The 24,922-nt window shown below is 33.7% G+C and overlaps 2 protein-coding genes across 6 annotated transcripts; both read left to right on the top strand.

Annotated features, from left to right (window-relative positions):
• The first annotated feature begins 1,592 nt into the window (after nt 1-1,592).
• Nucleotides 1,593-2,159, top strand: LOC149498345 (uncharacterized). The gene has a single exon (XM_089717299.1). The coding sequence runs from the start codon at nt 1,593-1,595 to the stop codon at nt 2,157-2,159; it is 567 nt and encodes a 188-aa protein (XP_089573425.1).
• Nucleotides 2,160-8,967: 6,808 nt separating this feature from the next.
• On the top strand, nt 8,968-24,737 carry LOC149498344 (PQ-loop repeat family protein / transmembrane family protein). 5 transcript variants are annotated; one of them, XM_089718125.1, is made up of 14 exons: nt 8,968-9,125; nt 9,420-9,649; nt 11,236-11,278; nt 12,033-12,059; nt 12,191-12,283; nt 19,689-19,882; nt 20,201-20,372; nt 20,473-20,595; nt 22,185-22,292; nt 23,017-23,037; nt 23,183-23,241; nt 23,380-23,470; nt 23,651-23,752; nt 24,264-24,737. In XM_089718125.1, the coding sequence occupies exons 2-13, from the start codon at nt 9,429-9,431 to the stop codon at nt 23,726-23,728; spliced, it is 1,230 nt and encodes a 409-aa protein (XP_089574251.1). In that variant the 5' UTR covers nt 8,968-9,125; nt 9,420-9,428; the 3' UTR covers nt 23,729-23,752; nt 24,264-24,737. The 5 variants fall into 5 exon arrangements, with proteins under 5 accessions (XP_089574251.1, XP_089574249.1, XP_089574253.1 ...); XM_089718123.1 differs by having other exon boundaries at nt 20,195-20,372; XM_089718124.1 differs by lacking the exon at nt 8,968-9,125 and adding an exon at nt 9,281-9,304 and having other exon boundaries at nt 20,195-20,372.
• The last annotated feature ends 185 nt before the right edge of the window (nt 24,738-24,922 follow it).

The raw sequence follows: 24,922 nt of genomic DNA, 5'->3' as shown, positions 1-24,922 counted from the left end.
ATCAAGTATCTGCTGTTAGTTTCTTATATTGCCCAAACACGATAAAGAATCGAAGCTCAAACTTTCTGCAGTAGCATCTTTTGTTCTAGAGACAGGGTAAGCTCGAAGCATGAGATGGAGATGTCTCAAGACCAACAGGCTGGTTCTGATAAACCATCTTCTCATGGGATCTCATACGCAGCTGCAGTTCGAAATATTAAAGGGAAAACAGAGATTGATAGATCCTTTATGTCAACCATCACTCATGAACCTTGCTTAACATCAAAACAACCTAATCGATTCAAGGGGGTTCCTTCGATCTCATTCTCAAGGGAGGAATCCATGAAGCTGGCTAATCAATTTCGATTTGCTCTTGTTGGTATCTTTCAAACTGGCCGCCCTAACATGAAAGCCCTTCGACAATTTAAGGACAAGATTGGTTTTAAAGGGGAATTCTCTCTAGGTTTATTAGACTCTTCACATATTCTTATCAATTTTGACTTAGAAGAAGATTTCCACAGATGCTGGTTGAAACAAATTTGGTACTTCCAAGGTTTCTCCATGCGAGTCTCTAAATGGACACGCAACTTTCGTCCCAATACAGATTGCTCAATTGTCCCAACATGGATTTTATTTGAAGGCCTTCCTATACATCTCTTTGCCAAGGCTGCTCTCTTTCCTATCGCTAATTTAGTTGGCAAGCCACTAAAGGTTGACGCGGCGACAGCAACATTGTCCAGACCCTCAGTGGCACGAGTTTGTGTTGAACTGGATTTGTCTAAAGATTTGCCTAATAAGGTGTGGATTGATGATGGTGATTTAGGATTTTTCCAACCTGTCAACTATGAAAGCTTACCTTTATTTTGTCCTAAATGTTGTAGACTTGGCCATGAAATTCCATCTTGCCCGCTTAACTCTTCTTCATCAACTTTAGCTTCCCCTAAAACTCTTTCAGAACTAGCTAAAGCTCCTCAACAATGGATTCCTAAAAACACAGCTCCTGCATCTATTGTTCCTATTCAAAAACCCGAAATTTCTGCTGCCGAGATTCCTACACAAAATCCAGTCACTGTCCAAGTCGATATAGCTGCTGACTCCTCTCCTCAGCAACCAGTTGAATCGCAAGCCTTTTCTGAACACCCTCAGGATACTCTTATTCCTTTTAATGAAGATACTGTTACAATGGATGCCTTGAAAGACAGAGGTGGATCAGAGCAAGAAATTGATCAAAACTCTGAAGAAGATTACATCCAGCATAATTCTGATTCAAATCTTCCAAATCTTCCAAACAAAGATACCACTTGCACTCAAATCGAATTGCAAACTGCTAGTAAATTAATTGACACAAAATTAAAAGCTGTTGCAGATCATCACGGTAGTGATGCAGATGAAGATGATGGCTTTGTGCGTGTGGAACGTAGAAAAATTCTTAAGAGACAACCATCCAGAGCCTTGAGAACCTCTAAAAGGGGTAATCGTTCTGTTACTTTCTTATCCAATCCTGAACAATGAATCTCCTGATATGGAACTCTAGAGGCCTAATTTCTTCTCTTTCTAGACTCCAAGGTCATTGTAAAGAATTTAACTTTCACTTATTAACTATCATTGAACCTATGGTTAATGCCAAGAAGAACTTCTGGTATGCTTGTAAATTGGGGTTTAGTGATGTCTTCTCTTCAAATGATAACAAAATATGGATTTTTTGGAAAGCTCAATATGTTTCATTAACTCTATTTAGTGGTGATCGAAACTTGCTGTCGTGCCATGTTGAAGAGCACTCTTTTGGCTTCAGATATCTTTTTACTTCTATTTATGTTCCTCATAACAGAAGTGATAGGAATCACTTATGGGATACTTTGCGAACTCTTTCCTCTCAACTCTCTCTTCCCTGGCTTGTAGGAGGAGACTTTAATGTCATCAAGAACCCTGCAGAATATAGAGGTAACTCTTCTCCTTGTCTCAACAGCATTCAAGATTTTGTTTCTTGCTCTAATGACTGTGGTCTAGTGGATGTTCCCTTCTATGGCTGTAGTTACACGTGGACAGGTATTCGTTCTTCAGGCAGGGTTTGGGAGAGACTAGATCGAATTATGGCAACAATTTCTTTCTTCGATCTATTCTCCGATATTCATGTTCGTCATTTGAGTAAGGCTTCATCTGATCACTCTCCTCTTTTATAAACTGCACCAAACTCAGTCAAAAAATCCCCAAGCCCTTCAGATGCCAACATATGTGGTTTACTCATGAAGGATTCCTTTCCATAGTCCAAGAGAATTGGAACAGAAATTTTTATGGGGGAGGTATGCATGGTATTTTCAAAAAATTGCACTCTCTAAAGCGTGCCATTCAATCTTGGAACCGAAGTCAGTTTGGGAATGTCTTTACTGAGAGGATTCGATTAGAAGAAGAAGCTGCTATTGCTGAAAATCAATATTTAGCCGATCCCACTCCTTTAAATCGCAATTCCTGGCATCTAAAGGAAGCAATGCTTCTTAAAAGGCACAAGCAAGCTGAGTTATTCTGGAGATAGAAGGCTAATATTAAATGGTTACAAGAGGGAGATGCAAACACTACTTTCTTCCACAATTATGTCAGAATGAAAAGAAGGTTTCAACATATCTCTACCATTCAAGCTGCTGATGGAACATGGCTGCAGGATTCGAAGGACATAGGAAAGGAAGCTGTTCATTTTTTTGAATCTTTATTTACTGCTGAGGAAGATCAACACGAGTTTCCCTTAATCGATCTTATTCCATCGATTATCACAAGGGACCAGAACCAAGCATTAGAATCTATACCTCTTGATTTAGAAATTAAACAAGCTGTGTGGCAATTAGATCCTAATAGCGCTGCAGGACCAGATGGCTTTGATGGATTCTTCTTTCGTTCTTGTTGGGAGATTGTGAAATGGGATGTGTGCAGTGCAGTGAAGGAATTCTTCTTGGGTATTCCTATCCCTAAAGACTTCAGTAAAGCTATGATAATACTCATTCCCAAGATAGAACATCCCTCCTCTTTTGAGCAGTTTCGGCCTATTTGTCTTGCTACATTCATAAACAAGGTATGTACTCGCATTCTAGCTAATCGTATTGCTCCTCTTCTTGTTCAATTAATCTCTCCAGAGCAAGCGGGATTCATGAAAAACAGATCCATCCATGATCAGATTTTGATTGCAAACGAACTCATCCACGATATTGACAAAAAAACTAGAGGGCATAATCTTGCAATTAAATTGGATATGTCAAAAGCATTTGATCGAGTGTCATGGAATTACTTAGAGGCTGTTCTCTTGAAAGCTGGGTTCTCTAATAAAATTGTAAACTTGATTCTTTCTCATCTTAAAGCTACTGTCTTCTCCATTTCGGTCAATGGCATTAGCTATGGCTCATTTCGCCCTACTCGTGGAATTAAACAGGGGGATCCTCTTTCTCCTCTCTTGTTTATTTTGGCTTCGAAAGGTTTTTCAAGGGGTCTTAAGAAGCTGGTGTCTCATGGGAAAATTGCTCCTTACAAGACAACTAGAGGAAGTGATATAATTACTCATCTCGCCTTCGCAGATGATCTCCTCATCTTCATTAATGGGGGTGTTAAAAGTGCCAAACGGTTTAAAGAATTCCTGCAACTTTATCAAAGAACCTCTGGACAATTGGTTAACCTCAACAAAAGCTCCTTCTACTGTTCTTCAAAAAGAACTTCGGCTTATAAGGAAAAAATTCAATCTATTCTTTCTATCACAGGTAAAGATCTTCCATTCATGTACTTGGGAGCTCCTATATATAAAGGAATTAATAGAGCTCAGTACTGTACTTATCTTCTTCAAAAAATTGATGCTAAACTGCAAGGATGGACAAAAAAATTTATTTCCATTGGGGGCAGACTGCTACTTATTAAACATGCACTGAATTCCATTCCGATACATACATTGGGAGCTATGTCTCTTCCGAAGAGTATTATTGCTATCCTTGAAAAAAAGTTTGCAGATTTCTTCTGGTCTTCAGACTCTAAAACTCACAGATATCATTGGCTGAAATATGACAGATTTTGTTTCCCAGTGGAAGAAGGAGGTCTTGGTCTTCGATCTCTATCCTCTCTCCAAGAAGCATATTCTATTAAGCTGTGGTGGAGATATTGCGAAGGAAAATCATTATGGACAAAGCTGCTACGGAAGAAATACTATAGAAGAGATCAAATGAATTTTAAAATTACTGATTCTTGTACCTGGAAAAGAATTTGTCGGATTCAATCAACAGCTAGTTCCTTAATTTCAATCGAGGAAGATGGCCCCCATTGGATTGATAACAACAGGGAGAACTTCAATCTAAAATTCGCATATGATTTTGTGAGACTAAAGAAATCGGCCACTCTCTCTTACCGTTCGATCTGGGATCCAAATATCCCTGCTAAAATATCAATCTTCACATGGAAAGTCTTGCAAAGGGCTGTACCTCTTCCATCTCGATTACAAAAGATGGGAATCCAGCTTGCTTCTTATTGTCCCTTTTGCTGTTCAGCTGAAGGTTCATTTAATCACATTTTTTAAGCTGTTCGACAATCCAACTGATCTGGAAATTCTTTCGAGATACATTCTGCACTAAACCGCTAGCATCAACTTCTCTTCGACAGGAACTAATTTCATGGTGGATTCACTATACTCCTAAATCATCACCAGGCATAATAATGAGATTCATTTCCCAAATTATTCTCTACTCTATTTGGTCAGCATACTGCTGTCTCACATGGGGCGAAGGGGATGGTTTTCATATTCCCCATTTGCTGGAACAGATTCGTACCATGATCTACAAATGGGGGGTTGCTCACTCTGAATCCAAATTTGCCAAGTTCATTCCTTTATTTCAGGATTACCTTCCTGAATTCTTCGGAAAAAAATTGAAAATTAAGCTGGTATCTTGGATCAAACCACAAGCTGGATTTTACAAACTCAACGTTGATGCTTCATACTCTTCTTCTTCGTCTGCAGGAGGAGCTATAATTCGAGATCATTTAGGAAGCCTCATTGCTGCATACTGCTTCCCAATTCATGCCAAAGACTCTGCAGATGCTGAAATTAAATCCTTACTTTTCAGTCTTAGTTGGTGCCAAAGCCTAAACACCTTCCCCCTTATTATTGAGAGTGACTCAAAAACTACTATCGACTTCATCACTTCCTCAACTTCAGCCAGAACACCTCGGTTTATCATACAGATCAAGAATTCCATCTCGGGGTTCAATGTCTCCTTCTGTCATATTTATCGCGAGGGGAACCAAGCAGCTAATTTCTTAGCACGTTTCAGCAGATTGTACTCAATTAATTGTATTTTTACTACTTTTGCTTCTTTGCCTCCATTACTAAAAGGCATTGTTAACTCAGACATTTTGGACTCTCCATATATAAGATATAAATAAGTTTTTCCAAAAAAAAAAAAAAGTGATTACATTGGCAATTCAATCTTCTCATTTCTTTTTTAATATCGATTTGGGATTGAGAGCAGGGGTTGAAGATTAAGTAATTGCTTAATTTTCTTTTTGTGTACCTATGAAGATTTTAAAAATCTGCATTTATAAATTAGAAATTGGAGGATTAGGCTTAGGGATGTGGTTGAAGTTTATATTGAGATCACTTTGATTATATAAAATTAAATTAAGTACATAAAAAGTAGCATTACAAGTTAACCAATTGTATTTGTTTTAATGTAAATAAAAAAAGTTATACTTTAATATTATATAGATAAAAAATTAAAAGAGTGTAAAAGATGAGTATATAACGAGTATAATCAATGTGCAACACACGTCATAAAATTTTTAATTTTTGACTTTTTTTTTTAATAAATAGGGAGGGACTAAGGTCCATGAAAACTACACAACATCTCTCGGCCAATTAGGAGTTTATTTTCATTCTAATAATGATATCAATTTCTTTTTTTATTAATTAATTTATTATAAATTTAATCTCATTCTCATCAGAAATTTATTATACCATACCAGTATATATATGTTTAATTTTAATTGCTTTTGACTATTAAGAAGTATTACATCAAGCTTTACTAATTTGGAATTATTTGAATTTGCTATCATATCTTCTTATTGCAGTAAGTATAATTCTATTTGGATGAATTGATATTGTTCTATATGATAATTTTAATTTTAACTGCTTTATATGATATTTTTAATGAATATATTTAATTTTAATTTAATCATAATAGTATTCAAGTTTTGAGAAATTTTTATAGTGAGATTTGTTTATTTATAAAAATTTTGATTTTTATTAATATATGTTTAATCTTGTGCGTGTTTGGATATTATTAATATTTCTTTTAATTACATAATTCTGGTGCCGCTGATGAATTTTACTTTTAGGATTTACATGTTTTTGTTTTTGAGGAATTAGATTGATGGTAAGTTGATTTTATTATAATCTTTGTTACAAGTTTCAAATTTTCTTGCTAAAATTTGCAAATTTTAATATATTTTCTTTGAAATATATTGTAGTGCTTATTTAATTTTGATCATGAATTGAATTGGAAAGCCTATTAAATTTATTTATTTTTGAATGAAAGCACAATAAATTTATTGAATTTTGTATAATAAATTTTGATTAGATTGATTATATTAATTTCCTGTTTGAATTCAAATACTATTCAATTAAACATATTAAATTAAAAAAATATAAGAATTAATTTGAGTAGTATAGTTAAAATATACGTTATATTACAATTGAAGCATACATTAACATACACACACGAACAGAAAAATAATATGCCAATCAATATTGTTTTAGGAAATTAATATGCGAATCAAAGAATTTAGATTTAAATAGAAAATTAATATAATTAACTAAAATTAAACTATTTTATTTTTTCTACCAATTAAATAAAAATCCTTCAAAATAATTTTGTCATTCTTTAAAATTAATGCGGTCATTATATATATATATATATATATATATATATATATATATAAATAAAGTACTAATGGGGAACATTGGCTTTCTATAACCCCTTTGTTACGTATATAGATTGGCAAAAATATAATTAAAGACTTTAATATAAATGCATTTTAATTTTGATTGGTCATATTAATTTTGTATTTAAATTTAAATTTTATAAAATAAAATAAAAGATTATATATGGTAAGGACATAATATATTTAAGGATTTTAATTTTATTTGTTGAAAAAATAAAGGTAATAAGGATTTTTTTATTGGTTGAAAAAAATAAAAAAAATCATTCTTTAATTGAATAAACTAATAATTCAGATTAAAATTCATTCCTTAATTGAATAAACTAATTAAAATACATTCCTTAAAAAAATCATTCTTAATTAAATTTAATTAAATAGACTAATAATTGAAATATTCTATTACTATTAGTTTTTTATAATTGATAATTAAAATATTTTATCATTAATAGCTAATTCCACAACTTACATACACGCACAATCTTTCATCAAAAGTAACCAAATACACTGATTTGAGTGAATCCATTCCATATTCTTCATTAATAAAATTAAAATTAAATTGTCAAAATAAAAACTAATACTTTGTACCCTTATTTAGAACTCAAATTAGAAAATAATAGCAACTAATAATATTAAATTTATTTGACATATTTATTGCTATTATTTGCATAGCTTTTATTTCGATTAGGAATTTTTTAAATCAAGAATTTTAATTATTATAAAACTTCTCAATTAGAAATCACAAATTAATTGAAAATAACAATTTATTCTATAAGGTTTTAGATTATAATTTTAATAGTTATTCACTAAGATATTTTTATTATATTAATTAAAAGAGTTTCTATTTATATTTAATTAGGATTTTAATCTATAATAATAGTGATATATATTTGTTTTGGGAAGAAATTAAATTTTTATCTATTAATTCTTTTTTAGAAATTTATTATATAATTAAACGTTATATTTTAATACATTTTATTTTATATATTAGAGTATATATTTGATACCTAATATATGTATTCAAGATTTAATTATGATAATAAAAGAAAATTTTATAATCTATTTAATTAATAAATACAACACACATTCATAATTTTGATAAAAACATATTATTTATGTTAAACTCTTAAGAAAATGAATAAGTAAATCATGATCATAAAAAAAATTTAAATAGAAGATTTGAACAGAGATAACCTTTTAAAATAGTAAATACGACTGACTAAATAATATGTAATGCATGTTAAAAAATTACTAATTATTACAAAACTGATGTGACTTCACTGGAATAAGGTAATATTGCAAATAATAATAATAATAATTTACATGCATTTGTAACCATCATTAACAAGTCAGAGGTGAATTTTCTCAAATGAGCATCAAAAGTCTATTAATTATAAATAAAAATTACATGCAATTTTTATTAAATATTATGTGCATACGAAGTCTATTAATTCACAAAGAAACAGAATCATGCAATGGACATAGTGTATAACATCCCAAGGAAGATGATAATGCTGTCAAAATACAAACCAAGACAAAATTATACTATCAAATAAAATTGAAATCAATTTACAACCTCAATAAGAAAAACTAATACATAAATGATTTGAAATTTAACCCAAAAACTGGAAAATGATTTGAAAGAAGGAACAGTAGAAACCTTTATGTGAAGGAGATGACCCATCGTCTTCCACTCTTCTTCTCGATTGCTGAATATATAGGATCTTTCTGTCTCTCATTAGTCTATGTGTTGCGATTTGGTAACAAACACCTAACAAAAGTGGAGTTCATAAGTTGATTTTGCTTTTGCAGAGTCACAATGGCATTCGCTAATTACTTTTGTCAATTGGAGTAGCTGGAGATTATATATGACAACGTGTTCAATTCAAATAAACTTAATTTGATTTTAGAGTTTATAATTCAAACAATTCATTTTTTTTTAAAAAAAAAAGGTTAATGTTTTAATTGGATTAAATTAAATCAAATTTCAAAAATTATTAATTATCAATATTATATACTATATATTAAATTAAACCCAATTTGGAACATTAACGTTTTAACTCGTAAAACCATTGCACCACAGCGCTTCTGCAAAAGCTTCCCTCTCTCTCGCCCGATCGAGATTAAATAAACTGATGCGGTTTTGAAGCTCTTCTCTGCTCTTAATCCTCTCCTTCATTCGCATCAGTAAGGTAATTACCTAGTCCAGTCCAATCATGCATTGCGTATTCCTTTCCTTCATGTCACGACAATTATTTTTTATTATTAGTTTATTATTTCTGTAAAGGAATGGCCATCCGTTTTCGGTTCTGGCCTTTTCGCTTTTGTTGTTCTTTTACATTTTGTCGTGTAAAAGTTCCACTTTTGGCATGTAAAAGATGGTTTTTTTCTGTCTTATTGTGCACAAAGATATGTTATTTTATGGAAAGCTGCACTGCGATTGATTCTCACTCTCTTTTCTTTATTTGGGTTTCTCAAATCTACAGATTGCAGGAATGGCACTACCAATGTGCCCAAGAACAAAGCATTGCTCGCAATGGGCTATGATTTACATCAGTTATTGTCTTTGCAGCTTCAAAGATGGCCTTTCATTGACATTGGGTCTCATAAGTGTTATCAGTTGGGGTGTTGCTGAGATTCCTCAGATTGTCACCAATTACAAGCAAAAATCTGCTCATGGCCTCTCTATTGCTTTCTTGATCACTTGGATTATTGGGTGAGCTCAATCTATTTAACCTTGCTTTTTCTAATTGTCACAGTAACTTTTCGCACCAATGATTAAGATTTTCAATCCTTGAACGAATAATTTTTATATGTCATTTAAATCTTAGTAGAAAGCTGCTTGGTGTTGCTTTTCAATTGCTGTTCGAAAGTGCACCCTCTTAAGAGCTTTTGCAGAAAATCAATTGGAAATTGTTTTAGAGATGTTATCAAAACTTTTTACTGCCCTGTGTAACAGGAAATGCTTTGTTGTTTTTTCTCAATACTAGATGCTATAATAATGGAAAACAAACACACTTAATGGTTTGCATTAAACTTGATAATTGTCTTCTCAGCTATCATTTGAAGCCTTTGATATATTTAGAATGTTGACAGCTAGTCATGATTGGGCTATACGATCTGATATATTGATTAAAGATGTAATGAATAAATTTAAAAGATCTCTTACTGCTCCAACTCCAACTAGTTGATTACGGCTAGTCTATATCCAAAGCTTCATTTGTTTGATAGATATATTTCCCAAGTTTTCTGATGTTTGCCACACATACAAAACAAAAAAAAAAAAAAAGAAAAAAAAAATAATAAACTACAAAATTTCTTTTCTTAAGGAGATCTTGAAGGACATGAGATGTCAATTTTTAAAGTTCGTAAGTTTTTGAGACTACTGTCAATTGTTGCTTGTTATCTCCAGTTGTTGTTAGATGTTCATGACCACCACAATTACCACTTTTACGTAATCTTATCTCCTCTTCAGTCAAGTTCTTCCAGGTCAATCTTGTGCTGTTCTTCACTAAAAGCAAATTTATTTGTCACTTTAACATTTACTAAATTGATTTTCAATTGACCATAAAAAATAATTTTTCGCAAAAAGCATTTTCCATGAATAATTTTTTCCCATAAAAAAACAGAACTTTGATTCTTTTCTTAATTCATATTTAAAACATGCTTTTTGATCTTGGAGGTATGTCGTATGTTTTTAATGCATATTTGAAATATAATAACTGAATTGTTATTAATTGTTCTACAATATATTATCATTGGCACAAATTCGCATTTTAATCTAGGGTCCTTATCTTGATAACTCCTTTATCTAATATCTATACTTTAAGTAATCTCAATCTATGTTTTTGAAGCAAATCCACCTAATAACTTTACTCAACTCGACCGACCTTAATCCTAAACCACTTGGAGCCGAGTTAAGGCTACATCTTTAAACTGAGTTTTTCCTCACTACTTTTTATGTTACCTTAGATTTTCTCCTCCCTTTCTTAGCTCCTAAAAAAACCACTAAGTTATTCAATGGCAAACTTTGGAGTTACTCTTATTACACACTAAGACACTTCTTTGGAGATGCTAAGTAAATAGTATTCAATTGCTTTAGGATATTTCCTCTCATTACATCTACTCATTGTTTTCTAGTGCTTCAACATCTGAGTTTAATATTTTCTGATGATTATTTCATTTTGGTAATTGGAAATTTTTAAAGGAAAGAGAGTTTATGAGGATCAATCTCTAATTTATTATTATTATTGTTTCTTTTTTGTGAATTCCTTGTTAACTTGTTTTCTTTTTCTTTTTCAGTGATCTTTTCAATCTCTTTGGCTGTTTACTGGAACCAGCTACTGTAAGTGTTTCTGATATCTAAATTTCATTGTAATCTATCTTGTATTCTCTTTTCCTTGTCGGAACTTAAACAACATATTACATTTCCATACTAAAATTGATTTAATATAAAACATAGAAAGCATAGTCAACATTTAACAATCGAATTTGCAAACAAATTAAAGAAATTCTATAATCTCCAAGATATCATCATAGTCATGATATAGCCACCTGTTACATAACTTAAGTTCATAATATGAATTTACTTTGACGAAGAAAATAAGAAGTTAGAGTTTGCTTTTCATAAAATGTTATAATGCCACTTGTTAAAGGAATTATTATTTCCTTTTCCTATTTAACTTGGCTTTTTGTTTGAAGAATGTAAAAGGGAAGAAAAAAAAAATCTAATGAAACAACTATTGGGTCCTCCAAGCAAAGTCGTTCACTATCCAACCATTGTTCAAGTCAATTTGGTTACATTAAGGACTAATTTAGTAGGAAGATTGGTTAATTTAACAGGAAATTAAATGTGCCCCTCAAATTAGTCATTAGTGTGAGAAAAATCAAATTGTATGGAGCTCTGATAGCAAACATCTTAATTTATAGGTCTCAACAGCAATATTGCATAAAATTTAGTAGTGAATATATAGGTTATTCCATTTGTTTCAAACTTTAAGAAAGGACACCTATTTTTTTTTTTCTCTTTTATTTGCTAGGGATCTTTTACCCAGTAGAATTGTTATAAATCAACTGAAATTTTCTTCTTGCTTTTGCAGCTCCCGACCCAATTCTACATGGCATTGGTAAGAAAGCCTATGAAAGCCTAATGTTTTCCAGTAGAATATATATATATATATATATATATATATATTTTGTGTGTGTGTGTACCTGAATTATTCATTTATACTACTTTGTTGTTGTTTTGTTAATACAGTTGTATACATTTATCACCACGATTCTTTCTGCACAAGCCATATATTATGGTCACGTCTATCATCGAAAGAGATGCAATAGCTGGCACCAAGAGGCAAGCATTAATATATTGAATTTTTGTATTTATTATATTTCTACAGTATGATTTGGTTATGCTGAATTTATGATCCTGCATTTATGTGAAAAATCAAATCTGTGGACAGAAAATACACTGTTATATTTGGGAGATGGATTTTGGATGCAAAATGTTGTAAGGCACAGTTATATAGTGAGGAAATGCAAAGCCTCAAGTCTAAAGCCATGAAAGACTGAAACTTTTAGAGCTTCTCCTTTTGTTTTGAATTTTTGTCCAAAATTACAAATATTTGTATTATCTAATACTGTGATGTATCCAGTGGATTCTAAAGAAATAATTTTGTAAGACAGGCTTAGTCAATATGATAAGCTATGTGGTGAGCTAGTGTCTGATACTTGAGTTTTGTTAAGGATTAGTTGTAAATAGAACTCTATTAGGAGTTAGATTCCTAATAGGTTTATATGTGTCCCTATTGATGAATCAAATACAGAAAAAATATTTTCCCACATTAAATCTACATGGTATCAGAGCCTGTGGCTCTTTAAACTTGATTTTTTGCCGTTTGCATAGAAAATTCCGGCGTTCCCTCAAAATCTGGTCACCGGATTTCCTGCGCGTGGTGGCTGTCAGTGTTGGTGACTATTCTAGGGTCACTTTTTTGTCTCACCGCCCACTCCAGGAGTTGCTCCAGTTGCCGACCGGTCATCCCCCAAAATCCGGTCACCGGATTCCCTGCGCGTGGGCCTCATGCGCCGATACAAGATTCTGCTACAGTACCACGCGCCGGCGCGTGGCAGCGCGTCCGGCTGTTTCCGGCGATCGGAAATTGTGTTCTGGCTTCGTTTTTCTGTCAGCAGTCTACTCAGGTGGTTGTTTTTGCGATCCGGCGAAGTTTTGGTAGCGGCGTACTCAGTTCTGTCAATTTAGCGTTTCAGGTTACCTTTAGCTCCTGTTTGCATTGAAAGACTATTTTTTTTTGTGTCTATTTCTGCGTTGCTGGTAGGGGTTTAGTTTTTATTAATAATGGATCCTCCACCTACAGATTCTAAAACTACTATTACTGAATTGATCCCAGCAATGAATAAGATCACAGAACATAAATTGAAAGGAACTAATTATTTAGATTGGAGTAAGACAATTCGAATTTATTTGCGAAGTGTTGAAAAAGATGATCATCTAATTGATGATCCACCAACTGATGACACTAGGCAATGTTGGCTTAGGGAAGATGCTAAGTTATTCCTACTGATTCGCAATTCTATTGACAGTGAAGTGGTTGGATTAATCAATCATTGTGAGTTTGTTAAAGAATTAATGGAATATCTTGAATTCTTGTATTCGGGAAAAGGTAATCTGTCTCGTATATATGAGGTCTGCAAAGGATTTTATCGGGCTGACCAGCGAGATATGCCCCTTACAGCTTATTTCATGGAATTTAAAAAGATTTACGAGGAACTTAATGTTTTATTGCCTTTTAGTCCCGATGTTAAGGTTCAACAAACGCAACGAGAACAAATGGCTGTGATGAGTTTTCTTGCAGGTCTTGCTCCAGTTTTTGAAACTGCCAAATCACAAGTTCTTTCAGGCAGTGATGTTACCTCTCTTCAGGAGACTTTTGCTAGATTGCTACGTACTGAAGGTTCTCATACACCTTCCCCTTCTGATAATAGTGCCCTTGTGAGTCGTAATCAGGTAGCTAGATAGCCAGTAAACAGAGGAAGAGGAGGAAATAATCGTGGTAATGGACCAATCACTCGGGAGACAAGCATTCTTATCTGTCATTATTGTCATGAACCTGGTCACACTAAACGGTATTGCAAGAAACTAATAAATAAGCCACCAAGGGTAAATATGGCACATCAAGATAATGCAGTTACTTCTTCTGACAACAATATAACAATTTCTGCTGCGGAGTATGCTGAGCTCTCTAGATACCATTCCTCTAAGTCTACTGATTCCTCTAAGTCTACTGATTCCTCAATTGCTGCTGCTGCTGCCAACTCAGGTACTCCTCCTTCCTGTCTTATGTCTACCTCATCAGAGTGGGTCATTGATTCTGGTTGCACCGATCACATGACAGGTAACCCTAGTCTCTTATCCTCCTTAAAAGAACCTAAATAATTTAATCGTCATGTTACTCTAGCTGATGGGTCCACATCTCCTGTCAAGTGTATTGGCACTGCCAATCCCATTCCATCTCTTCCATTGTCTTCTGTTTTTTGTTTGCCTCGTTTTTCGTTTAATCTATTATCTGTTAGCAAAATTACTCATATGCTGCATTGTTGTGTCAAATTTTATCCTACATATTGTGTGTTTCAGGATCTTTTGACGAAGCGGATTATTGGTAGAGGACGTGAATCTGGTGGCCTTTATCTTCTGGATGAACACGTTTCATTATCTCTGGCTTGTGCTGGTGCTCTATCTCCTCTTGAGGTTCATTGTCGTTTGGGTCATCCATCATTGTCTACTTTAAAGAAGTTGTGTCCGCAGTTTCAGTCTTTATCAAGTTTAGAATGTGAATCTTGTCAATTTGCCAAACATCATCGTTTGCCTTTAGTTCCTCGAGTCAATAAACGGGTTTCATTCCCTTTTGAGTTAGTTCATTCTGATGTTTGGGGTCCATGTCCTGTTATTTCTAAAACTGGCTTTCGGTATTTTGTAACTTTTGTGGATGATTATTCTCGTGTTACTTGGTTATTTTTAATGAAAACTCGTTCTGAGATATTCTCTATTTTTTGTTCTTTTTGTGCTGAAATTAAAACTCAATTTAATACTTCTGTTCGCATATTGCACAGTGATAATGCTAAAGAATACCTATCTAGTTCCTTCCAATCTTATATGTCACAAAATGGTATTCTCCATCAAACATCTTGTGTTGATACTCCTTCTCAAAATGGGGTTGCAGAAAGAAAGAATCGACATCTTCTTGAGGTTGCTAGGGCACTTTTATTCCAAATGAAGGTCCCTAAACATTTTTGGGCTGATGCTGTCTCTACTGCATGTTTTTTGATTAATCGCATGCCTTCTTCTGTGCTTAATGGTGCAATTCCTTATAATGTCTTGTTTCCTTCTAAACTTCTATTCCCCATTGAACCTCGTATTTTTGGTTGTACTTGTTTTGTTCGTGATGTTCGTCCACAGGTTTCCAAATTAGATCCAAAGTCCCTTCGTTGTGTTTTCCTTGGGTATTCTCGACATCAAAAAGGGTATCGTTGTTTCTCTCCCGATCTTGACCGTTATCTTATTTCTGCAGATGTCACATTTTTTGAGAATACTCCATTTTTCCCTTCTTCTATATATAAGAGTGAGGGGGGAGGATGATGACCTTTTAGTCTATGCTATCCAGCAAGTTCATAACTCTCCTGCTCCTGCTCGTATTCCTGACCTTGCTACTACTCCTACTCCAGTGTCTGCTGCTCCTATTCCCGCTCCTGCACCAACATCTACACGCCCTCATTTTGAACAGGTTTATTCCAGGAGACCAGGACCTCTTGACTCACTTCCTCCACCTGCCGTTTCAACAGAAGATCCGGTTCTCTCCACTCAACCTGAGCCTGTACCATCCACTCCCCAGTCAGACCTTGACCTTCCCATTGCTCTTCGAAAAGGGAAACGCAAGTGTACCTACCCTATTTCCTCTTTTGTTAGTTATGATCATCTTTCTTCTTCATCTCGTTGTTTTGTAAGTAACTTAGACTCTGTCTCTATTCCTAAAACTGTTGTCCAAGCTTTGTCCCATCCTGGTTGGTGTGCAGCAATGAAAGAGGAGATGGCTGCCTTAGATACTAATGGTACTTGGGATCTTGTGCCTCTCCCGGCAGGTAAGAAAGCTATTGGTTGTAAGTGGGTTTTCACCGTTAAAGTGAATCCTGATGGAACTGTTGCTCGTCTCAAGGCTCGATTAGTTGCAAAGGGCTATTCTCAGATCTATGGCCTTGATTATTCTGATACTTTTTCTCCTGTTGCCAAATTGTCTTCTGTTCGTTTATTTATTTCATTAGCAGCTACTTTTGGCTGGCCTTTACATCAACTGGACGTTAAGAATGCCTTTCTTCATGGGGATCTTCAGGAGGAAGTTTACATGGAGCAACCACCAGGCTTTGTTGCTCAGGGGGAGTCGGGTAAAGTGTGTAAACTTCGAAAATCTCTTTATGGCCTAAAACAGAGTCCTCGAGCTTGGTTTGGTAGATTTTGCAATGTGGTACATCAATTTGGCATGTAGAAGAGTACTTCTGATCATTCTGTATTTTTCAGAAGTACTAAGACTGGTTTGATTCTACTTGTGGTTTATGTTGATGACATTGTTATTACAGGGAGTGATTCAGCCGGCATTACATCACTCAAATCATTTCTCCAGACCCAGTTCCAGACAAAAGACTTAGGATTGTTGAAGTATTTTTTGGGTATTGAAGTATCTAGGTGTAAGAGAGGCATCTTTTTATCTTAAAGGAAGTATGTCCTTGACTTACTGAAGGAAACTGGAAAGTTGGGTGCCAAGCCATGCAGTGCTCCAATGACTCCAAATATGCAACTTTCAATTGGTGGTGAGCTATTTGATGATCCTGAGATGTATAGAAGGTTAGTGGGTAAATTGAATTATCTTACCGTAACACGTCCAGATATTGCTTACTCTGTGAGCGTCTTGAGCCAGTTTATGTCTTCTCCTACTGTTATCCATTGGGAAGCTTTAGGACAGATTTTGTGCTACTTGAAAGGTAATCCAGGTCGTGGCCTGCTTTACAGTAATCATAGGCATTTGAACATTGAATGTTTTTCAGATGCGGATTGGGCAGGTTCGAAGGTTGATAGAAGATCAACTTCAGGATATTGTGTCTTTGTAGGTGGAAACTTGATATCATGGAGGAGCAAGAAACAAAATGTAGTCTCACGATCGAGTGCTGAATCAGAATATCGAGCTATGGCACAATCTGCTTGTGAATTAATTTGGATTCGTCAGTTGTTAGAGGAAATTGGCTTCAAGTCATCCTTGCCTGCAAAGTTATGGTGTGATAATCAAGCTGCTCTTCACATTGCATCAAATCCAGTATTCCATGAACGAACAAAACATATCGAGATTGATTGTCATTTCATTCGTGAAAAGATACAACAGGGTATTATCTCTACAGGATACGTTAAAACAAGTGAACAGTTAGGGGATATCTTTACAAAAGCTCTAAACGGACCCCGGGTTGACTATCTTTGTAACAAGTTAGGCATGATTAATATCTATGCTCCAACTTGAGGGGGAGTGTTAAGGATTAGTTGTAAATAGAACTCTATTAGGAGTTAGATTCCTAATAGGTTTATAGTATTTTGTATGTGTATATATATGTGTCCCTATTGATGAATCAAATACAGAAAAAATATTTTCCCACATTAAATCTACAAGTTTCAAGGGAATTCTGTTACAACTGAATTCTGGTACAAAATTCAATTGGGTTGGGAACTTTGGTTTTGACGTCGAACATATAAGAAGAGTTGAGAGAGAAAAAGACTGTGTGCATCTTCAAGAGAGAGATAGAGAGAGAGAAAGAGAGAGAGAGAGTGCTGGAAAAGAAGAGATCACATATAGAGGAAAGCTTGTCTTAAATTATCATGCATTCCTAATGAACTGATATATCCTTGATAACAAATCTAGAAAGATGAATATGTTATATGGGTATCTACAGATACTATGAGTAAAATTCTAATTAATGTTAAAATTCTTAAATAGATATGTTTCTTAACTGGGAAAATCCTAAGTGCAAATCAGGGAATTTAACTGACAAAACAAGAAATTAACAATAAATCAAAATAATTCATAAGTTCTATTTCCTTAAACGCATTATTCTCCCTTGAATGGAGAAAATTCTAACTCATTGTTTTAAGTGTTGAAGTGGTGACTTTTCTGAGATCCCATACCATGGTAAAAGTTTGAGATTTGTTTTTCTTTATTTTTTCTGGTTAGGAGATTTTTGGTGGTACAATTATCTTTGTTGTTGTTGTTGTGTTGTTTCAGATTTATTTTGGAATGCTAATCGTAAGAAGACAATAAATATTAGATGTGCCTCTAAGGAAAGGGATATGATGTAGTTCTCAGTCTGTAAAGGCTGGAGGTCACTATCGTACTGCTCAACCCAGATCATTTGGCCTTTAAAGTGCACCTTTTATATATGTATATTTGAATTGTTTTGTTGAATTTCTTGGATGTTGTATAGATCTTTTTCCTTCACTAAGTCATCCTAGAATATTCATTAACCTATGGAGAACTATTATGTTATTATCATTATTTTCCTTCATCAAGATATTGAAAACTCTCAAGTTCGATTATTGTTGTTGTTGTTGGTGGTGTAATATAGGATGATTTAGTTTTAAAAGGTTTCAAACATTTTAAGCCATCTCTTAAAATTCACAAAAAATATTATTTTAAAGGAGGAAATTATTACATGGAGGATAAGGCATCTTCCTAACCTGACAACACATATACATATGGCAAAGAAGAGAAAGTAAAAATGACCATGCCTCCCATCAAACCTAAACGTGCTTTGACATATTTTCATAGGCTCTGTTGTTCTCACTCTTACTATGGTCCTATACATCTGTATTGGATATGTAACAGATATTTAGGACTGACATGGATTCTTGGGTATAAATATCAACTTCCAGACATTTGGATAATTAATTGTGAAAAATAGTTGAATGTGCTTTTGTTGGATATGAATATGTATTTGATGCCTACCATGAATCTGAGGAACATGGACTAAGCTATATGAATGTTTTGCGAGTTCTTCAAGAAAATTAACAGGATAAAATCTTTCAAATCCAAAGTTAGAAGTTTTTGTTTACCCATTTCTTCACTGTTACCCTGTTAGCACAATAGCATCTCAGTTTGAAAAGGATTAATTGAAGCTGTTGCCTTAGGCTGATTGGAGACATCTTAATGCATGAAGTTCCCCAATTTTGAGCGCTAGGAACAGTCAAAAAGCCTTTAACTCACAATTGCGAGGGAGATGCTTGTGTGGTTTCAACCAATAACCTCTATGTCATGATCCAGCAACCTTATTGTTGTAGTAAGGCTCATCCTTCTGCCTTAGGTTGATGCATATACCTAAATGAAATTTATCCTATGTATTATTATGTCCTGTATGTCTATGATTGTAGAAAGGACCTTCAAGGATACTTCACCAGATTAAATAAAATCTCATTCCTCTTCGGATTATTGAACAACTAGAATACCAAATGAAGTGTGTCAGATTTCTTTTGGCACAAGGAAGTGTAGCATTCCTGTACTTAGCAGTGCCGTTTGAATTTAACCACTTTTTTTTTTTTTTTCTGCTAGTAGCTCATGAGTCACTGCATATCTAGTTATATTCCGATATGCTGCTCTTAAGGTTCTTGTTTTATTCATCATAATTTTATGCTTATACTTGAAATCTCAATGCAGGCTCCCAACCTTAATCAGACTGAAGAGATAGTAAAACTTGGACAAGGAATTAACTACGCTGATTTGGGACAAGCCTGTGTTGACAATTGGAGAAATGGATCAAGAACTTACGACAAAGCAAATGTTGCTAGTTCACCTATTCCTCTGCCAGCAATTCCTCATGATAATTCCCCTGGAAGGGATCTATACTATGTGTAAATTTCTGTTCTTGACTATATTAATATGATCTGTGTTTATGAACTTGAACTTTGATCTGTTGACAAATAGCATCAACCAAGCAAACATGGATAAATGATCAATATCAATAACTATGTTATAATATTAAAAGTAATATTGTTTTGGGTTCTGAATATCTGTTTATACATTGTTTCTATAAAAGCTCATTCAAAATCAATATAATATCAACTGCTCTGTTATGATATTGGCATTAAAATTTATATTTCCAGAACATGGTTCATATTAAGAATGTTCTTTCTTAGTTTAATATATGTTTTTTTTTGTGGAAGTTTCAGGTCAGCAAGATCTCTTTCAAGAAGTCATACTCCGACAGTTGGATCCTTTTTGGCACAAAGAATGAGCCCTACATCATATCCTATTAGGAATTCAATTGCAGAGCCCTTGCTTGATGCAGATGGTTCCACACGTTCGGCACCAGACTTGAAGCCCAAGACTATGTTATGTGTGGTGAGCCTAGTATATTCATCATAAAATTATAACATTATGTTTTAATTACAATTCTATGCTTTATATGCAGTGCATAATCCTTGGAACTTTCTTATGTCAGGTCTTTGTTGTGGCATTCCTTGGAATACTTGGTCTTCATGAATCATCCGACAACAGGCCTGCTGCAGTATATGGAAACAAAAATCAAGGATTTGTGTTGCAATTAGGGCGAAAACTTTTGCAGGTAGCTCAAGCTGAAACTTCAGTTTCCTGTATATTAAATTGCATATCAATGTTGAAAAGGCTATTCTCCATTATTTGCTGATCTGCAGCTTTGTTCTTTTAACAAAGAAATGGTAAAAATACCCAATACTGAACCAGCAAACCAATCAGTGAAGAAAAACAAAGAACCAATATGTAAAAACACAGTATTATTGTCATTCAATAGCTTAATTCCATAGAAAAATCTGAAATGGCATCTTAAAGGTTTTTGTTACAAGAAAACATAAATAGTAAAAATGACAATGAGACTGATAGTAATTCTGAATTTTCCTTTCCCTGCATCATTTTTAGTTGTAGAAATTTTTGAAATGTTAAGTATTTTTTGATTACAGTCTCCTCTTTGCTTGAGAAAGAAATGGTATCAGAATTTCCATCTTTCAATATGCTTTTTACTATAATGGTTGAAATGAATACTGGCACGCAGGTAAACTTCACACTTATTCCTGACTTCGACTTAATACATACTATCACAATCAATCTTGCTTCTTTGCCATTTTCCATTGTCTTTGACACACGCTCAGTGCTCCTCATTACATCTTTGACTAGAATGACTATCTTCATAGTCTACAATGTCTTTATTTCAATATTGAAACTTATTGTTCTCTTATATGTTATTTATAAATTTATTTTTCGGGTTTTTCCTGGTCTAGATTTCTTGTTCTCTTTGTTGGGAATTTTTTCTCGTTGGGAGGAACTTCTTCAGAAATTCTCTTTATGTTTGCATGAGGAATTACTTATTCAATTTGTTTTCAGTAATAATAACAAGTGTTGATAACATTCCTTTTTACTGAAGAAAACGCATGCATCAAGCAAAGCTTTCCAACTAAAAAGTTTCTTCTAATACTTGCATTTTGTTCCTCTAGCAGCAACAGGTAGTTTGGATTTTCTGTTAAATATATGATTTAATTTTAATTTGTGAATATGATAATGATATAGCTCATCTCAAATGAAAGACAGCATGGTGCTTAAGAAGTGATTTGATGCTCAAATTTGAATGCAAACAACAATGCAGTTGAGTGACAGTACAAAATCATGCTTGAACCTACTGTAATGCCAAGTTGATTTTGATACGAGCAATGTAGATAAACAAACAGAACCAATTTGTGGAAATTAAATATTTTTCCATCAGTGGCCTAATGCCATGGAAACACTGGGTTGCTTTTCACCTGCATTAAAGTTTATTAATAAGGGAAACAAACTCTGATAGGATTTTTCTTAATGATAGGTCTCCTAGTTAGCAAAATTTACTGAAAAGTGAATTGTAAAAATTAATTGTTCTATAGAAATAATTCTTAAATTTCCTTTCCTTTGCTCACTACTCTTTTGGACTAGTAGTTTGTCATTTGGACTCTTCAACTTTTTAAACTTTTTTGAGTTTTTCATTCAGTTTGCTGGTGAGTAATGGGTATAGAATATATGTTAAGTTGTTTAAATCATGGATGAGGATACGAGATGGTTTTTGTGAATTCTCTTTTAAATTTGTTAATTATTTGAAGGAGCAATACTACTAGGAAATGGAGCATAAATCATGAATTGTCTATGGGATTTCAGGTAAATGGTGGCATGCTACATGAAACTGATATTGTAATTGGATCTATCCTTGGTTGGGCAATGGCAGCTATTTACATGGGTGGACGGCTTCCTCAAATTTTCCTTAACGTGAGATTAATTTTCATATAAAATCTTTGTTTCTAGTAGGGCAAATTTCACCCAGATTCCATAGTCATTGAAGCCACTATAGTTTCAGTATCTCAAAAATCACTAAACCTTTATTTTTTTGTGACAATAAAACCACCAGGACCAAAATCCTGTCAAATTCATATTGAATTTGGAAGTATGACGTGACAATCATATTGAACTTTTTTAAATTTATTTTATTTGTATCTAGTGGAACACCTATCACATTTTGCTCTCTCTTTTCAGCTAAAATATTACAACAACAACCACCACCACCAAGCCTTAGTCCTAAACTAATTGGGCTTGGCTGTATGAATCCTTTGTTTTTCTCTCTCCAATTTTTCAGCTAAAAGATTGAGAAAAAAACAATTCACTATTTCTCCTTACTTCCCGTTCTCTTTCCACTATTTCCCATCCAAGTTATTGTTATTATTTTTTGTTTCTTGTTTTTTACCTGCATAGATGAGAGAAAAGATGGAAAAGCAGCAGGGAGAAGAAAATATAGGGTGACCGCTAAATATAAAAACCCTATAGGAAAATTTGAAATATGGTCAGCATGTAAAATTTCAGAGGTCTTATCATTGCTGAGGTCAAGTTTAGATAAAATTCTGGGACTAGCTAAATTCATATTTCTTAGCTAATAATTGTAATACGTTAGATGTCCACAATAGTGTCTTAGTTTTTGATTCTTTACTGCTTTTTGCAGATCAAGAGAGGCAATGTTGAGGTAAGCATGTTGAATTTGATAACTGTAATATTCTCAGGTTACTTTGATAACTGCACATCTACCTTGTGTTATGTCTTTGGGGTGAGGATGGGTGGAGTCAGGCAGCATGTTGACTCACACAAAAATTTTCTTCTATGATTATCAGGGCCTCAATCCATTGATGTTCGTCTTTGCTTTGGTTGGAAATATCACATATGTTTTAAGGTGTATATGATTTTCATCATCACCACCACCAATGTCATTGTGTTTGTATTCTACATTTTCTACATATAGTTAAAATATCGATTCTGTATTGTATCTCTTAAATCATTTTATTTACCCTTGTTGATTGCTTTTGGATAGCATACTGGTCAGCAGTTTGAAATGGTCAAAAATCAAACCAAATCTACCCTGGTTGGTGGATGCAGCAGGTTGTGTGCTGCTTGATACCTTTGTATCCTTGCAAAATATACTTTTGTGGTCGTCTTATTGAATGAACTACCAGAGTTACAGTGGAGATAGATGACTTTTTCAATACCACTTCATTCATACTTCTGCTTATCACAAAAAATACTATAAGCACATAGCAGTTGTTTTCATTGTTCTTTCTACAGAACCTTAATGTATTGACCAGATACTAATTCAATTCATCTACTTCTGCTATTGGATTCCCCAATCAAGGGCAAGGAACAAAATATCACAGCTTCGTTAGTGACAGCACAACATGCTAACAGAGGTATATCTTTCTGTGTGTGTGCATGACTTAGGTGCCCATAAATGCATGTGAATGTATAGTTGTATGACCTTGGCATTTTGTTGTTCAGGTTGCCTTGTATGATTGTTAGCAGGCTTCATAAGAGCTTTTAATCTTCTCGTATCAGGCTCTATCTTTTGTAGAAATGATATATTTTGCATCTTAGAAATAGCAGTTACATGTAATAAAAAAGCATAGACAAAACCCCACATAAAGTTGCAAATTATTTTAGATATCTATCTGAGATCATGTGTGGCCAAGAATATTGGTTTTGCCGGAAAAGAAGAGATGACTCTACGCTTACGATGACTTAAGGTGAAAAAAATGATAAAAGATTTAGTGACCATATTAAGGAAAAAAAAAACACTTAAACCTTTCCACAAATTTGCAGTTGTACCAAACCTTTTAATCTGTTAATATATATATATATATATATATATAAGATCTTTGTTGTTATCATTTGTGATTGCAATGATCAGTCTCTTTTGTGCAGCTCCGATTTATATGGTTAGTGGAGTCAAGGGGAAACAAAGTTTGCAGATTTTCTAGCAAGCTTTACTACACTTGTAAGATGCAAGCCCTCGAATCCACCGGATGGGCATTCTTGAAACAATAGCAGTTCTAATAATGCTTTCAATTGTTTAGCTGCACTTCTCCAAATCTCCGAGATCCTATTCTCCTTCTCTGCACTTCTCCAGTTTTAATAGTAGCAAGCTTTTGTTGATTTTTGTAGAGAACTCATCAATTTTGTATTTTGTAGCTTTTTCTCTATCTGAACTTAGTATATACATATACACATACACATATTAGCCGTGCCCTGTGTTGCACGACATATGCAATTTTTTTTCTATTTTTTATTATTTGTATGAGATATTTTGGAAGAAATATTGTCGAGCATATTTGTATTGCTTTCATATAGAAATTTCATTGTGGATTGATATTCAGGCATAGATATAGCTGAGTTTTCCTTTTTGATTTAGTGCATAAATTTTGCTCATTAAGTTGAGTTTATTGAAATAAATATTAAGAATTTAGGTGAAATTTTTAATTCAATTATTTTTTTTTATTACAATTTAATTTACCAAGTAGGCGATGCGAAACTTATCATGGAGGTTATTGAAGGAAACAATGGGAAGCCTATCGGGGAGGTTA

This window comes from Jatropha curcas, chromosome 2 (assembly GCF_041381405.1).
Source record: "Jatropha curcas cultivar XTBG-Jc1 chromosome 2, XTBG_Jcur_1.0, whole genome shotgun sequence".
NCBI classification, from domain to species: Eukaryota; Viridiplantae; Streptophyta; class Magnoliopsida; order Malpighiales; family Euphorbiaceae; genus Jatropha; species Jatropha curcas.
This window is presented reverse-complemented; position numbering and strand designations above follow the sequence as displayed.